This window comes from Gopherus evgoodei, chromosome 2 (genome assembly GCF_007399415.2).
Source record: "Gopherus evgoodei ecotype Sinaloan lineage chromosome 2, rGopEvg1_v1.p, whole genome shotgun sequence".
Classification (NCBI taxonomy): domain Eukaryota; kingdom Metazoa; phylum Chordata; order Testudines; family Testudinidae; genus Gopherus; species Gopherus evgoodei.
In genome coordinates this window covers 55,916,468-55,934,803 of record NC_044323.1, presented here as the reverse complement: position 1 = coordinate 55,934,803, position 18,336 = coordinate 55,916,468, and the positions used below count along the sequence as shown (strand labels likewise).

The following is an 18,336-nucleotide window of genomic DNA, read 5'->3' as shown; positions in this document are numbered from 1 at the left end:
TTAATAAATACATAAGACAAATACAAGGTGGAGGGAGAAAAATTGTTCTCGTTAACCTCTGAGGATAGGAGAAGAATCAATGGGCTTAAATTGCAGCAAGGGAGGTTTAGGTTGGACATTAGGAAAATCTTCCTAACTGTCAGGGTGGTTAAACACTGGAATAAATTGCCTAGGGAGGTTGTGGAATCTCCATCATTGAAGATTTTTAAGAGCAGGCTAGACAAACAGCTGTCAGGGATGGTCTTGATAACAATCCTGCCATAAGTGCAGGGGACTGGACTAGATGACCTCTCGAGGTCCCTCCCAATCCTATGATTCCACAAGTCAGTGTTATGAATACCATATTCAGGGTTGGCTACCAAAAAGTTAACCACTGTAATTATAAAAAAGTTATAGCAGAAATAGAAAAGGCCCAGGGAAGAGCAATAGAAAGGATTATTCCTGGAGATACCAAGGCAGTCAAATACCACAGTACTGATTCTTCGTGTGCAAGCTAGTTTTGACTTTTGGAAAGGCATACTGTGTTGTTAGTTTTGAGCTATTTGAGTTTCTGTATAGAGACAGCTTTAGGAAAGTGGGAGCTGTGCAAACAGCAGAAGAGTTTGTCTGCCTTGGGCTCTGATTAGAGTCTATTCTTGAGGCAGAGTTTCTCCTTGGGAACCAGGCATTAGTGTCGGTCTGAAATTCCTGGAAGAAGGTATTATCCTGCATGCTTTGACCATCTCATTCCAGAGCTGGTATAGGTGTGTAAATAAAACTAGTTATATCAGAATATACCCAGACTTATCACTGAGTATTACATATTCTTATAATGCATCTGCTGCTGGTCACGGTCAAAGACAAGATACCAGACTGGATGGAATGATGGTCTGAACTGGAATTGCAGCTTAAATGTTCCTAGAGTTCTCAAAGATTGATTTTAAAAGGAAATTGTTAGGCTAAACGTATTAAAAAGGAACCAACAGATTTCCTTAATTGTGTTACAGTTTAGGTTATTAAGAGTGAAAGAATTTCAAAAATCAATATTACTTTTAATTATTTATGCTGTTTAGGTTTTGTAGTTCTTTCCTCCTACACAAAGAAGAATAGACTCCTCAGTTTCTAATTAGGTTCTTGTTTCAGCTTCCTCTGCACACCACATTGCTGCAGTGAGTGGGTTGCAAATACCTCAGAGGATTTCCTTTTTCAGATCTTTCCCTTGGAATTTTAAAATAATCAAAAAAATCTTTCAGTCGGCTGTAGGTTTGGTAAAAGCTTTTATTAAAACTATTTTTTCAGTCAAATTGGACCTCACAATGTCACTTTCAGTCCCTTGCTTTAAAATAGTAGAAGCTAAATTTTCCTCTCTTGCTTCCTTTCATGTTCAAAAGCTGAAATAATTTATTACAACAAAGGAATGTGTATAGAATCCAGTAACCAACAGAGAATATGGAAAGATTTATTAGGAGAAACATTAAGAGCATTCCTGACCAGGTGTATTTTTTTTTCTCCTTTAAGAAACCAAGAGTATACAACTTTGGCCAACTTCAGATATGGCTAGAAGCCCATTTAGAAAACGTAATGTCTGTAATTGTGAAGCACCTTTCCACACTGCAACCACAAATTAAACAAAGTGGAGACCGGAGGTGGTTCCTGCTGAATTTCAAGAAGTGTGTTACTAAATCTGGAAAACAATTAAAATGTTTGTATGGCCCTATGGGCCTGATTCCCCATCTGTTGCACCTTGTGCCGTCATATACACCTGTGCAAAGTGGGCAAAAACCAGAATGGCATCTTCTGACACCTACTTTGCAGAAATGTTTAATGTCTACACAAGATGAAAGACACTGGAGAATCAGGTCCCATGAGGCCAATTCTGCACTCCTTGTTTACCCAGAACTCCCCTGTGCTAATTGGGAGTTTTGTCTGAGTAAGAAGTACAGGATTTAGCTCAGAGAATTTTGCAGACTATGAGTAAATAACATTGACTAACCCTCCTAGGTATCAAAAATACATGAAATGGTTACTATATCTAGGGATTACCATATTTTCTCTATATACACAACAACTGTTTTCAAAAATGTAATTTTAGGGCAAAATTCTAGTCTGACCCAATCATTCATATTTCCAAACTAATGACTAAAGGCTCATGTGTAAACTGTGCATCTCAGATAAGCAGCAGATAAAGTTACTTACCTGGGATGAGTCAATGTGCAATAGAATAGCTCTGCTTTATTCCCTTATCATCTTAAAACTAGGGAAGTTAATTAATCGCAGTTATCTCACATGATTAACTCAAAAAATTAATCAAGATTAAAAAAAATTATCGCACTTTTAATCTCACTGTTAAACAATATAATACCAATTGAAATTAATTAAATATTTTGGATATTTTTCTACATTTTCAAATATATTGATTTCAGTTGCAACACAGAATACAAAGTGTACAGTGCTCACTTCATATTATTATTTTTTATTACAAATATTTGCAATGTAAAAATGATAAACAAAAGAAATAGCATTTTTCAGTTCACCTCATACAAGTACTGTCGTGCAAGCTCTTTATCGTGAAAGTGCAATTTACAAATGTAGATTGTTTTTGTTACATAAACTGCACTCAAAAAACAAAACAATGTAAAACTTTAGAGCCTACAAGTCCACTCAATCCCACTTCTTGTTCAGCCAATCGCTAAGACAAACAAGTTTGTGTACATTTACAGGACATAATTCTGCCCGCTTCTTATTTACAATGTCACCTGAAAGCGAGAACAGGTATTTGCATGGCACTTTTATAGCTGGCATTGCAAGGTATTTACATGCCAGATATGCGAAATGTTTATATACCCCTTCATGCTTCGGCCACCATTCCAGAGGACGTGCTTCCATGCTGATGACACTTGTTAAAAAAATGTGTTAATTAAATTTGTGACGAAACTTCTTGGGGGAGAATTGCATGTTTCCTGCATTCTGCGGTATATTTCATGTTATAGCAATCTCGGATGGTGACCCAGCACATGTTGTTCTTTTTAAGAACTCTTTCACTGTGGATTTGACAAAATGCAAAGAAGGTACCAATACAAGATTTCTAAAGATAGCTACAGCACTCCACCCAAGGTGTAAGAATCTTAAGTGCCTTCCAAAATCTGAGAGGGATTTGGTTAGGAGCATGCTTTCAGAAGTCTTAAAAGAGCAACACTCCGATACGGAAACTACAGAACCTCAACCACCAAAAAAGAAAATCAACTTTCTGCTGGTGGCATCTGACTCAGATGATGAAAATGACCATGCATCTGGCTTCACTGCTTTGGATCGTTATCAAGCAGAACCCATCATTGGCATGGACGCATGGAATGGTGGTTGAAGCATGAAGGGACATATTAATTTTAGTAAAAAGCAACAAAAAATCCTGTGGCACCTCAAAGACTAACAGATGTATTGGAGCATAAGCTTTCATGGGTGAATACCCACTTCATCAGATGCAGCTTTTTACAGATCCAGACTAAGACGGCTGCCCTCTGATATATGAATTTTAGTGAATCTGGCACTTAAATATCTTGCTTCGCTGGCTACAGTAGTGCCATGAGAACACCTGTTGTCACTTTCAGGTGACATTGTAAACAAGAAGTGGGCAACATTATCTCCTGCAAATGTAAACAAACTTGTTTGAGCAGTTGGCTGAACAAGAAGTAGGACTAAGTGGATGTGGAGGCTCTAACGTTTTACATTGTTTTATTTTTGAGTGGTTTTTTTTTGTACATAATTCTACATGTATAAGTTCAGCTTTCATGATAAAGAGATTGCACTACATTATTTGTATTAGTTGAATTGAAAAATACTATTTCTTTTGTTTTTTACTATGCAAATATTTGTAACAAAAATAATGATATAAAGTGAGCACTGTACCCGTATTTTGTGTGGTAATTGAAATCAATATATCTGAAAATGTAGAAAACATCTTTAACACTGCAATTAATCATGATTATTTTTTTTAATCACATGATTAATCATGATTATTTTTTTTATCACTTTACAGCCCTACTTAAAACTACAACCCCCAGCACCCCTTCTCTAACTTCAGTCCTTTCTTTAAACCCTCTCTTCTAGTTCTTCCAACTTCCCTCTCTTCCCTGGTTCTCATCATTTTCTTAAAAATGAGCATAAGACAGTGAACTTCTCCACTGCCCCCCTGCCCAATACCCATTTTCCTTTCACTTCCAGTTAGACTTCAAGGTCTTTTACTTTTAACTTCTAACTCCTATACTTGTATACTCATTCTGCATTTCTCCATGCAGAAGTCCCTCTCCTTAAAAAGCCAGCACTTGACTCTGTCTTCACCTTTATATCATTTCCCTCTATCCATTAACCCAGGTTTCTTGAACAAGCCATCTATAATCATTGGCTCAGCATCTTCTTTTCTGATTCCTCTTTAGAAATCTGACTTTTGTTCCACTGCTGCCCACAGGGCTGAATTTAGGGGTAGGTGACCCAGACAACTGCTTGGGGTGCCAGGCTTGGGTGGCACCAGGCTCAGGATGCTGTTTTTGTTGTTGCAACAAAAGGGAAAATAGAATGTTTGAAGTGACATGTTCAGGTGTTCCGTATATGGATTCGTTTTTCACTAAGCTCCTAGAATGTTCTGGATGTTTGTGGAATCTCGTGGAACCTTCCAGACTTTTTGAGAACTACATTTTCCTCAAGCCTCCTAGAATGTTGTCAGCCATGTCCTCACAGGTATATAAGGGACAAGGCATTGCCAGTCAGTCAGTGAGATATAAGAATGAACTGAAGTGAAGTAAGAGCCCAGCTGCAATATTGTGAACCTTGTTTTATTGTGTAATTGTGAGAGTATATTTGTGTTTTAGGACTTGCTTGAAGAGTGTAAGTAGTGATTAATAAAGGACATATTTAAGCCAGAGATATCTACTGAACCCCTATCTACGAAACAATATAAAAGAAATATTTTTACTACCGTTTCCATACTTTGCATGTAATGTTTGACTTTCTAAGACTGCAGAACATAGACTTTTGCTCTCACTGTCTGTTTTCACTACTCTAACACTATTTAATACTGGTCTACTCAATGTTGGTTCAATTTTTTGATGTTGGTACATTTCAGTTATTCTTAAAACTAAAAAGTTTCTACATGCTTAGAGGAAACAGTTTTTTTAATTTGCATGGCATATGAGGCATGAATAAATACAGATTTACAGATTCTAGCATGCAAATTTATCATCGTGTATGCCTAAATCATGCATGCAAATTATGAATCAAAGTCATGAAATGGGCTACAAATACAATAAAAATAAGGTATTCAAAAGTTTAATAAATGGAAGGGTGGTGCTGAACATTCTCCTTGCCTAGGGTGCCATTTGGTCTATGGCTGGTCTTGGCTGCGCGCATATCACTCCCACCAATGACTTCCTGCCAACTACATCTATTGACATCTAATCTGGGGCCAGCTCTAGCCATTTCGCTGCCCCGAGCACGGCAGCATGCCGCGGGGGGCGCTCTGCCGCTCGCCGGTCCCGCGGCTCCGGTGGACCTCCCACAGGCGTCCCTGCAGAGGGTTCGCTGGTCCCGCGGCTCCGGTGGACCTCCCGCAGTCCACCAGAGCTGCCTGCCGCCCTCCCGACAACCAGCAGAGCACCCCTCACGGTGTGCCGCCCCAAGCATGCGCTTGGCGCGCTAGGGCCTGGAGCCGGCCCTGATCTAATCAGTGTGCAGGTGGAGATACTAATTGCTCATACAGATTAGGCTTTTTATCTGCATATAATTAGGAACACTTGGAAGCCAGACTGAAACTTTTCCCTTTGAAAAACTGATCTCCACCTCCTGTTAAGGCACTTCATATTGTACTAGAGTGCCAGTTATGTTGTACCATACTTTTTTTTGGCCTTTATACTTGCCTACCAAGAACAGATTAACTTCTTTGATTGAACAAAGATAGACTCAAATCACTAAGGTCCCAATGTTTAAATCTCATTGAAGTCACATGTTTAAGTACTTTGCTGAATAGGACTGGATGTAAGTATATGCTTAAAGTTAAGTATGTGCTTAAATGCGTTGTTTAATTTAAACCTAAATTTGGATCCAAAAGTGTGAGGGTATTAGGATTCTGGGTTTTGCTTCTGCCTATTGGGAAGCTGTGTACGGAATTTGTAGTTATGTTCAGTTTTCAAACAGAAGTTGGGAAGAGGGGATCTGGAAACAAGGTTTCATTTTGGATCATCTCTTAATTGAGGCGATCTCATGCCATTAACCTGAAACAATTAAGATGCATTGCATTACCATTTGTTTACATTCTATTTCTGTCTACAGATTTTTTTTAAGGTATAGATTGGAGAACTGACATTAGTACGACATTTTCTTTTATAAACAATCAACATTTTTGGAAGGTTTTTGTACTGGTAAATGCAACACATTTTGAATTTGTGTCAGAAGTCATAAGCTGATTGTGCATATTTTAAAATGCGTGTTAAGTGCGATTAACTTTTTTCATAATTGCTCACAGGCCATTCCTTTTTTTTCAGGATGATCCAAAGCTTCAGGAGACAATAAATTCTGCTGCTGCCATTATCTCTGCATTAATAAAGGACAGAAACCCAGAGCTGATTGGCCAGCTGTTGGTAGCATGAATAACTAAATCATCTGTAGCTATCAGAAGTATTTCATTTTCATCATGTGTTTACCAGTGTTCTTGAAACATTTTACTCTGTGACAAAATCACTAGACTTACAACGTTTGCTATTAGAATATTTTATCAGCATAAAATGTAAGTCTGACCTTGTGTTGAGATGCAAGTGGAAATGAAATAAAAGGTGCTGTGAGGTGCATCAGGTATTATACTTTGAAGTGTTTATATTGAGGCATTATATGTGAGGTACTAATCATTTCAAAAACTACAATTGAATGGTGCTATTTTGTCCGTTCATGTCCAAAGCACTTGATCTAAACACAAATTTTTTTTCAACCAGATAACATATATGATATTATGGTGCTCTTTACATAAAAATGATTGCGGGACTGATCCTGCATTTACTATTGGGTTTAGATTTTAATACAAGGCATAGTCCCTTTGACTTTAATGAAAGTATCCTAGTAGTGTTTTCAGGATCTGGTTCTCAGTCCCCAGAGAATGAAGATTAAATTTTAAAAATACATTTGAACATACCGTATAAGATGTAATAGCCTATCCTGGGAGTGCAGAATTAGGAATTCATTATGGTGGGAACTAATTCTTTTTAAAGTTTGAAAGGTTATCAATTCTGATGGTAGTGGAGAAAAAAGATAGAAGAAAGACTCTCTTCTTAGGTAATTGAGCTGCCTCTTCAGTTTTTGTGTCACTCTGATTTTCTGTTTGATATATGTGTTTGTTACACCATCATCTGGAAAACAGTATTATAACTGCTAATGCATGGAGGGTGTTTTGACATTTAAATGAAGGTGGCTTAGGGAGGAGAGTAGAATAAGTTTTCACTTATCAGCGTTGAATATTTTCAAGTGTCCCACTAGCTTAAAATGTACATTTCTCTACTGCTTCTGGCAGCATATACATAACCCGCTGCAGTCTTCATGTTTTTTTGGTACTGTGTTTCCCTAATTTGTGAATAGATTAGATTACATTCTTAGGAACTCTTGTTAACTTCCTTGTAATTGGAACAAGAACTTTGTGAAATATTCAGCACATAAGTGGCTGCCTCACATGTGCTCCCACGAACCTCCCACCACCTCCAGCTTAGAGATGGCTCCTATTCCAAGGGGTAATTTCCCCTTGAAACCAGCCATGCAATGCATTTTGCTGCTGACCTGTCACTGCAATCTTCCCAGGGATGAAGTCTGTCAGCATGGCAATTGGGCCTTGGCATAATGCTGGAGAATTGCACTGCACCTCTGAGGTCATACAAGGGGGAAAACTGTTCCTTGACTTACAGGCATATGGGGAATTTTTTTCAACGGTCTCAGCCAGAAAAAGGAGACAGGAGACCCGTTGCATCAAAGATGTCCCTGTCTCAATGGCATTCTGGTGGGAAGAGTGGTGGTCTCCCCTTGTGTATTAGGCAAACCTCACAACCTGTGAAGAAGCGGGCCCCCAATTTTGATAAAAAAGAGCCCTCAAAACATCCATCACTGACTGTTAGATGTCTCCCTTCCCCTTCCCCAGCGCAACAGCCCATTGAGAGAGAGCCAACACAGATGTTTACAAAAAATAAAACAATCCCTGCCTATTACCCTTCCTCCTCTCTCCCTGCGCAGTCCCACAGTGCCAGGTAAAGAGCTTACTGCAGTCTTAAGGCTGTAATAAATTCAGCTGACTGCATGGCCCCTGTGAGTGGGAGAAGGTTGCATGGCGAAGGTGAATGTTGAATACAATCTTCATGTCTCAGCAGGTAAAATCTGCGTACTTCTTTCTGCTCACTTGCTATACGTGCAGTCCTGGCCACGGAGCATAGGTTCATGGTGGGTTTATTTTGCCCTTACAATAAACCTGGTGCAAGAGAAGATTAGCCTAATGTGAAGGGCCAAGTGCATTCTTCTGAGGCTTAGGTCTTATAATAATCTGAATTTACTGTAGGTTCGCTCTGCGAATGAGTACTCTGAGACACCAGATGAACTACACATGTCTCTGCTTTAAAATCCTGCTAAGAAATTGATGTTGATCCAAATTTTCCTCCTTTACAAGGTACAACAAATAGTTATGACTGCCTGTTTTTCATCCAGAGCTGACATTTTCTTTCAATACAGAAACCTGTATAAAAGAGCTATAAGCTTCTCATGCAGTCAGTATAAACTCTCTCTATAATTATCACGTATGAATCATTTGTCCTTCTTTGACATTATACTGTACATTATACTGTACAACAAATCTGTACAAATCTATACAACAAATCCATTTGTGTTAGCCCCATATATGGCTATAGAATACTTATGCAGTTTAGTTAGACAAATGAGAAACTCGAGAACTTACATTATTAGCATTCACTAATGAATAAGCTTTTCAGATTCACTTTTATCTGACACTAATAGATTGAGTTTGATGCAGTAATTCATCTCTCAGGCTTGCAAAAGACGTGATATAAATTATTAGTTGGATTGCAAACACCTAAATTACTAGTGTCTTCTTATTTTGCTGCTTCTTCACTATAATATGTAGAAAGGCTCTAACACAAAATATATGATGTGTTTCCCCAGGACTAACAAGCAAGCAAAGAAAAAGTCCTTTATGTTTTACATGTACAGTAATTACACCTACTGTGCTTAAATTCAAGCACTATAGTAAGCAAACTGACATTATAAAATTGTCAATTATGTCAATTTCACTTTTATTCAGTTGTAATTTTTACCTAATTATTTAATTTAAACAGGGTTTGATGCAGTTGAAAATTTCTCATGCAATACACTTGGGAGCAGTGCTTGAAAAGAAAATAAACAATGTAAATTAAATTTCAGGTTCTCAGTATAGATTTAATGTTTATTTAAATTGAAATGCAGGATAAAATAACAGGTTTCCCTGATGAGCTATTACTATATTATTGCTGTGTTTCTCTTTAAACAGTCCATAAACAGCCAGTAAACTAGCATGGAGAAAGTAAAAATTACAAAAGCAAAGCTGTTGAGACAGACGGTAAAATAGTAAGCTCTGCAAGAATGAATGAAACAAAAAATCTAAGTGGTGCCTTTTTCATGGATGTTAATATCTAAAGTATGAATAAATAGGTATGGTGAAATTAAGAAACTAGTTGATTGTTGTTTATCTACACACAGCAGCTCACAAATAGTTATACAAATGAAAAAATTGGCATATGTACACATGCTGTTTGAGTTTAACTAGTGAATCAGTCGCAACCCATATTGCTTTGAATATCTAGACAGAGATAATACACCAACCAGATTCAGCCACTTCTACTCACCTTACCCCTCAAGTAATAACCAATGATATTTCTTGGGTAAAATGCTATTTAATGTGAATAAGAGTTTCAGTATCTGACCCTAGTGATTATTATAATGATTGCAAAGTTGACAGAATAATACTAATATATCTGTACAGTGAAACAAACCTAGTTGTCACAATTGAAAATAAAGTAAAAACTTGAGGTCTGTTAGGTCATTTGGTAGAAAAAATTCTACCCTGACCTCCATTATATTTCCAGGCCATCTGGCTTGAAAATTACATTTGGTTGCTTCCCTGAAAAAAATTACACGAATGAAAAAGTACAGAAGACAACATAATAAAGAAACATCCAGATAAGGGGTGGAATTCTAGCCCTATTGAATCAATGGCAACACGCCCATTTTGCCCTCGGGGGCCAGGATTTCACCCATGAAGGTTGCGGCTGACCCTCTCACTATAATGGACTGAACAACAAAACTCTGCATCCAAAAACCTTTAAGTTTTGGGCACATTCAGCATTATATCCACATGAAAATAGACTTTTGGTGCTTACCCAAACAGAAGCTTCAAAAACCATTTGAGGTTCCCCGTTGCTAGTTTGTGCTCTCCTATTGTATGTCACCTCTTAGAAAATTATTTTTTTAAAACAAGTGATTTGAATAATTCACATCATCATATTTTATCTGTGATTAAGAATGCTTTGTTTGAATTAAAAGTGGAAGTGCTGGATTTAGATAGATTGAACACACATCTAAATGGGTAAATTTAAATGAATTCAATTGATTGATACAACTTCCACTAAATTCAGTAGACCCAGGATTTGGCCCAATGAAGGAGATAAACAGTTGTGAAACAAAATTTGTTGCAGAGATTCATGTAGCAGTTCAGAGGGATTTTGTTTACTCATCCTTTTAAAGACACCTACCTGACTGTTCTATGCTTCTTTTGACAAGGAAATCAGTACCCCTAATCCCTATCTTACTTTTTTATAATGTGTTATTGGGATCTTTCCAACTCAGGAATTCAAATACATGGTTCACTAAATGGAAGTTTTTCTGTATGACTTGCTGGTGAAAGAATGCTATTCAAAGGCATTTCCTCTTGTTTGTCTCAAGAATCACTTACAAAAGCCACAATTAACTCTTTGACTGTTCACTTAAACTTGGAGAGATGCTGAGACTTGTAAAAAGAATTGAATATTTAAGTGCCCCTCTTAGGGTAATTAGTTATGAAATGCTAAGATGTTGATATTTGCTGTGATGCAAAAGACTCCACTATAAATCTGTTGTTTAGATACCAGTCTTGGTGCAGTAACTAGATAGATCAGGAATGAGAACCCCAAAACAAAACTTGACTATTAGCCCATTCATTTGATCACTCAGGTTTTTGCACCTCGTGGTAAGACCAAATTATGACATATTGTAGCTCTATTATTTAAAAAAAATAACTTGCTCTTGCAATTGCCCAGTTAGATGTGTAACTACCTGATTTCTAGGTGGTCAGTACGGTTCTTGTGCATGGATATCTGTGTGGACAATATTGGAGCTGTGACTCCATTTTTAGGCTTGTAACTTACTATTCTTCTTCGAGTGCTTGCTCATATCGATTCCAATTAGGTGTGCGCATGCCATGTGCACGTTTGTCGGAAGATTTTTACCCTAGCAACACTCGGTGGGTTGGCTGGGTCGCCCCCTGGAGTGGCGCCATTATGGTGCCAGATATATACCCCTGCCGACCCAACCGCCCCTCAGTTCCTTCTTACCGCCCATGACAGTCATTGGAACTGTGGAGCGCGGCTTTGCTGATCTCCACTTCCCTAGCTTACTCGTCGTTCTTTCCTGTTAATTGTGTTTATAATTCGAGTTTTACAGTTAGTGTTAGTTGTTGTATATGTATAGTTAGTGTATATAGTTGAAGGGGAATCGGGGATTAGCCCCTTTCCTCCACCCCGGTGCCGGGTTCATGCCCAGGTCACCGAGATTCAAACCGTGCACGCGGCATGCACACACCTAATTGGAATGGATATGAGCAATACATCTCAAAGAACAACAGTTACAAAGGTGAGTAACGGTCTTTTATTTTTATTACCCCATGTCCTCAACCCCCGCCTCAGCCCCCTTGTTCTGTCCTTTAGAGTGTAAGCTCTTTGGGGCTGCGACTGTGATTTAGTTTAGATTTGGCCTTGCACAATAGGGCCTCAACCCTGCTGACTTCTAGGCACTCCCACAATATGAACGTTAATTAATAATGATAGCTTTTGTAAATTGAGTTGGGGCCTGAAAAATGCAATTTCTGTACCAGTACTGACTCCAGAGTCCATGTTTCGCAAATAAGTTTATGACAGAGTCGACTGAGGAGCCTGAGGCATGGCATTCCTTGATGCATTTATCCCCCACATGAATTAAACCATATAACAAAATTTTATCTGTTATATCATCTGTCACATACTCTCAGTATCAGAATGTTTCGCAGAGTTAAATAACACTGTTACAGAGAGAAATAAAAGCAATAAAATAAAAGACAAAAGCAGATGGAGAGAGAAATGAAGAGGCATAGATGGGGCAATCGCTATGAGCGAGAGGCAGTAAGACTGAGATATAGGAAAGCTCCTCCAGATGGCAGAACCTTTTTGGATGCTAATTCATGTCAAGTGTTTACAGTATAAAACAATTTTTACAGTAGCTTAATATGTGAGGGATTATGGTTAGTTACTTGCATCTGGCTCAGTAGAGCCACAGGCTGCAGCTGTGGAAGGTGTGTTTCCCCCTTTCGTGGTAGTTAATTTTATTTCTCTTAATTACTTGTTCCTTCTTCACATCACTTCATCTCTTCCTCTGTCGTGGCACTTCCTCTTTCCTTCTGTTTTATATCATCATATCTCAACTCTGTCACATTTTGAATCTTATCTTTCTGTAACCCACACACCTCCCAGGGTCTGTCAGTGCAGGCGAGATCAAACCTGGGACTCTAGAGCTAAATGCATGAGCCTCTACTGCATGAGCTAAAAGGCACATGGCACTTATCTAAGGATGTACAGCAGACTTATTAATCTCTAAGTGGTCTTTGTGCCACTAGAGGGGACAGAACGCCACACCCAGGAGATGTGTGGGTTACATTTCTTTCCCTCTTCTCCCTTCCTTTTGTCTTCTCCTCCTCCTCTTTGTCTCTCTTCTGTCTCTCCCTATTTGTCAATATCCTTCTTTTCTTCCCAGACAATCATGGTTGAAGGAGACAATCCATTCCCTCCTCCCCAAAGCCAGGCTGTGGGCTTGCACACAAATGCCTTCCTTGCCTGCCTGGATCAAGAACTAAGGCAGTCATTATTCTGCTCCCCTGTGCTCTTCACAGCTGGGCCTGAGAGCAGCTGTCACTTCCGTAGCTGCAGCCTTTGGCTCTACCGAGCCAGATGCAGGTAACTACCTGTAATCCCTTGCATATTAAGCTACTGTAAAATCTTTACATGAATTAGCATCCAAAGACCACCTCCCCTTCCATTGTGCTCCATTGGTAGCTGAGCACATTTAAGCAGTAGCTGCCTGAAGGGACAGACTTCCTGCATGGATAGCTGCTAAGAGCAACACTGAGCCCCACCAGTTAACTGAGAAAAGCCTCAAGCTCCCTGTCACATGGAAACTGATCTCCTTCCAGGTCAGATAGGCCAAAATAAGCAAACTTGGGTGAATAAAGTTAGGCAAATAAGCAGCCAGATTGCATGAGCCAGAAAGAACCCAGCTTGACTCTCAGAATTCAGGGAGAGCTTCCAGGGCTCTGGCGACTGGAAAAATGTTTATGTATAAAAACAGCAGATTTGGAATCACTGCCATGTTAGTCCTTTTTTCATAGCAAAACTCCATCTAGGGCCTGATCCAAAAGCCACTGAAATCAGTGCTTCCTGGGTCCTTAAGTATGTATTGCATCTACTCCCTTCTGCCACGTTCTGTCAACATTACACGTAACCACACTGCTTAATTTAGGCTGTTTTCACTTCTGCTACTTTCTGAGGTGTGTGTTTATGCAGCACCCATGTACTTCACCATTTGTTGGGGGGTACGATTATAAATAATACTGTTTTTGATGCAGACCTTCAGAATGGCTTCTGTGTGTAAGTAAAGAAGTAGTGAATTCATGTACATTTATTGAACTCAAGGCCCTTGGCTACACATGCGACATTTAAAACATAGGCACTGAAATCATCCATGCCCTGTGTACAATGCAAGTCTTCTATGAAAATAATCTCTCTCAAAATGCTCAGAGACTGAACTGTGTTCTAATATGGCGGGGGTGGGAGGAGAATGTCTGTAAACCATTTTGGGAGTGGTTGTTTAAAACCAGATCAAAGAAGTTCTGTTATGATATGTATTTACACAAAAGCTTCAAAATGCCTTGAGTGTACATCACAAAAGCCAGTTTCTTATTGTTCAAAAAACACCAGCCTTCCTTGTGTGTCTTTGTGTAGGCAGCCAAATAGAAACTGAGAGTGCAGGGTTTGTTCAAAACTTCACAATATTGGAGTATACTTCCCACACCAAAAAAGACAAAATACAGTGACAGCAAAGCCCCACCTAGTGGTGGTGCCTTATGAATTTCTAGCAAAAAGATCCTTTCTAAAGTTGATCAGAAGGCTAGTACTATTGATGAATAGCTTGGCTGTGCAGTGATTGCTCACTGTGACAATCCTCTTTCACAAAGACTTTAAATCATCACCTTGATCTCAAACATCACTGATTCCCAATCTCTCTCTTAGCAACACAACTCCATGAATGTGGTCATTGGTGAGAAATGGGGTACCTGTTTGGACAATGTGGCAAGACTGAAAAAATACAAGAAAGCATTCAGCTCCAGAGCTGTCAATCCAGCATCATTCACAGTTACTAAAATGTAAAAAGGAAAAGTACAATCATTACTGTAAACTATAGTTTACAGAGAGTGCTGGAAAATATGCTCAGTAATATTATTAGCCCATTGGGTAGTGACAAGCTGCCAGATATGTTAATCAAACAGTCCATGTGGGTGGGCAATGTAAATGCAATATCTGTTGGCTAGTATACAATGGATTATCTTGGCTGACATGTATAGTCTTTGAGCCAGTTTCTCTGCAGTTCCCAGGGTTTCATTCAGACTTTTTTCAGCTTCTGTCAGTGCAAGTTTCATTTTTTTCAGGCTTGAACAAACCCCAATAACTTGGCCAAAGTTTTGCCTGAATGTGGGTTGAAACCATAGAGTTCTTCATGGCTTACAGCCAACAGCTTAAATAGGTGTAATTTCTTGCAAAAATCTGCCTGGGCTTTCTTGAACTGAGCCTGAGTTCACTGAAAGGTTTCTGAGCAGCAGAGTGTCTTTAGAAACACAGCTTGCAATGGAGAGGGCTGCATGCAGTCAAATGATATTCCATGCTATTTATCACAAGAAATTGGTGATTTTCAAATTGACATTACATGAGAAATTTATTAATATAAGTTGATATTAAATTAGCACAATTGTACTTAATTGATGGGAAAAGGTTTGGTCTATGGAGGGGCGGGAGTTGTGGAAATCTCCACCAGGACAGATTTTCCACAAAGCAAGGTATTTATTAGACTCAACCCTGCAACAAAATAAATTTGAATTTTCTACCATGATTATCGTTAAGAAATGACCTTTATCATTGTATAAATCTGGTGCTTTGTGATCTTTGGAGTCACATTTATCGTGTGTGCTTGTGGGGGAGCGGGATTCCAGAAAACACAGAAAACCAGATTGGATATTGTTCCTTGGAGGATCACTCACAACTAATGTAGAATGTTAGGCAGACAATATAGAAGAAATCAGTCTTATTTAAACTTTATTGTAGAAGCTGCCACTGTTGAAAGAATATTTTATAAGTAAGACGCATAACCGTTCAGCAGCTCTTTCATGCCCTCTGCAGTTAACTCTGTTTCTTGTGTATGTGCAGTCAAATTAAGATCTGTTGTTTTTCCTGCTAATGCAATTTGCCTAAGGTAAATACGAGTACATCAGGGGAGTAACGCTGTTGTGGCTTCTGTTACTCACATCCGCCACTGACAAGTAATGCTATAGAGTAGAATAAGGTTGTACTGTACATAGTCTAATTCATAGGAGTAGTTCAGAGTACTGAAATACAAGCACATTATTACACGTACTGTTTGATGTCATGACTAACTTTTCACAAGTTTGCACGTCACTGCAAATGCAATTATCTGTCTACTGGTTAACATATACATGCAGTATTCAAAGCTGAATGAAAATTGCAGATCTTGAATATAAATGACTGTCCAAACTGCTTTCAAATAAGTAGGGCTATGGATAGAGCTTTTCTTATAAATTTCATTTTCTTAATGATTAGTTTGAAAAATGTGTGTCAGATTCAATTATTGCTGCTCACATTCACACAAATAAAAGTATCATTAAATTAATAATCTAAATTAGTATAAACTAAATTGCTTGTGTATGAATTAAGAGGAAGTTCTTTAATCATTCCTTAAAAATAAGAATGGTTCCTTGGAAGTGGAATAATAAATGACAATAATGGGAATATGAAAATGATTTCAGGGCCTGATCCAGCAAAGATTTAAGCGTATATCTCACTAAAAAGCATGTGAGAAGTCCCTCTTGACTATTTATTTGCTTTGCTGGATTGAAACCACAGGCTGTAATATCTTGGAAACAGATTTTTCAGTATGTTTGTACAGTGCCAGAGACGGTAGAGGCATGCAGCTCAGGCCAGGGAGGGGATTCCAGGCATGTGGGACCACATAGAAGAAGGAGCGGATCTCAAGTGTAAGGCACTGGATTGTGACTTGAGAGACTAGGATTTAAATCTTGGCTCTGTTACAGACTTCCTGTGTTACCTTGGCAGGATACTTAGTCCGTACCTCAGTTTCCCATTTGTAAAATGGGAATAATAAAACTTTTTCTCATGCCCTTTGCCAATTTTGTCTGGCAAGCTCTTTGGGGCAGGCATGGTTTCTTATTACTGTGTGTGTTCAGCACCTATTACAGAGGTCAGCAGCCTTCAGCATGCAGCGCATCAGGGTAATCCGCCATTGGGCCGTGAGATATTTTATTTACATTGACTGTCCACAGGCACAGCCTCCTGCAGCTCCCAGTGGCCGCGGTTCACTGTTCCCGGCCACTGGGAGCTGTTGGAAGCAGCACAGGTTGCAGGGACTTGCTGGCCGCTGCTTCCTGCAGCTCCTATTGGCCAAGAAAGGCAAACTGCAGCCACTGGGAGCTGCGGGGGGCCGTGTCTATTTACGGTCAGTGTAAACACAATGTCTTGTAGCCCACCAGCAGATTACCCTGGTGGGCCATGTGCTGAAGGTTGCCAAGCCCTGGCCTATTGCAATGAGGCCGCAAACTCTGTTGGGGACTCACGGTGCTGCTTTATTACAAATAATTTTAAGCTAAATAAAAACTGATGAATCATTATTAATTATTTTGCATGATGGTAGCACTAGAGGACCTAATGAAGATCAGGGCTCCATTGTGTCAGGCACTGTTCAAACAGAGTAAGAGTTTGTCTCTGCCCCAAAGCCCTTACAGTCTAAGTAGACATGAGAGGCACAGGGTGGAGGTGGAAACAGAAGCATAGGGAAAGGCAATGACATGACCAGAATCACACAGCAAGTAAGTGACAGCACTGTGACCAGAACCTAGGTCTCCCAACTCCAAGTCCAGCACCATAGCTACTAGCCTGCACTGTCTCCTTCTGTATAAATATTGGTTTGGCTTGTCTGCAGGGGTCAACAAGGTGCAGTTTTTCTGTGATGAGGTGAGGAGGCATGGTCTGGTATTTAAAACACAGGACTGTGAACCAGGCATCCTGGCTCTCATCCCAGCTCTTCTAAATATCAATTCTGATTCTTAGGTAAGGTAGGGTTTGTCTATACCATGCCATAATGTGCACCAGAGGGATGTAAACTGTAAAGTGCTCAAACTGCCCTGTGTAGACACTGCTGCCACATGCTAAAAGGTTCCTCGGGGATGTTAACATAGTACTGTTTCAAATGGGACTACATCAATCTTCAGTCAATACTTTTAGTATTATTTACAACATACCTCGGTGCTGAAAACAATTTAGTAGTGTATATTGGAAACTCCTTGAATTCCTAGCTGAATCCTTTCTGGTATGGATTTTGCTTTTCAGTGACTGTAGAGAATGTGGATTATATGGCTCATATATCTGAAATATTAGCAGTGCTTGTAAATTGGTTGTTTTGTCAACATAATAAAATTATCCAGTGGTGTCTTTTACATGACTGTGCAATGCAATAGGTTAATGGTGGTATGTTCATAGTTGTGTTCTGCACTAAGAACATGAACTGAACTGAAAGGATAACACTCTTGGACAGGCCCACAATCATTATTCATACTAACTCCATTGCTGTTGGCAAGTATATTTTCTTGGAAACTTTCTTCAATGAAAATAGACTTCTGGTTTGTGCTGTACAAATATTTATGACAGTTGG

General features: G+C 39.1%; 1 protein-coding gene across 3 annotated transcripts in view; it reads left to right on the top strand.

Annotated features, from left to right (window-relative positions):
- The window catches only part of CRPPA (CDP-L-ribitol pyrophosphorylase A), a 207,274-nt gene that overhangs the window by 180,279 nt on the left and 8,659 nt on the right, over positions 1-18,336 (top strand). For 2 of the 3 annotated variants that reach the window (XM_030550697.1, XM_030550696.1), the window contains exon 10: positions 6,510-6,817. The exons of the other annotated variant lie outside the window; for it this stretch is intronic. In XM_030550697.1, the coding sequence (XP_030406557.1) occupies positions 6,510-6,614 (105 nt within the window). In that variant the 3' untranslated portion in view covers positions 6,615-6,817. Of the gene's footprint in view, positions 1-6,509; positions 6,818-18,336 lie in introns of those variants that run through there. 3 annotated transcript variants of the gene reach the window in all.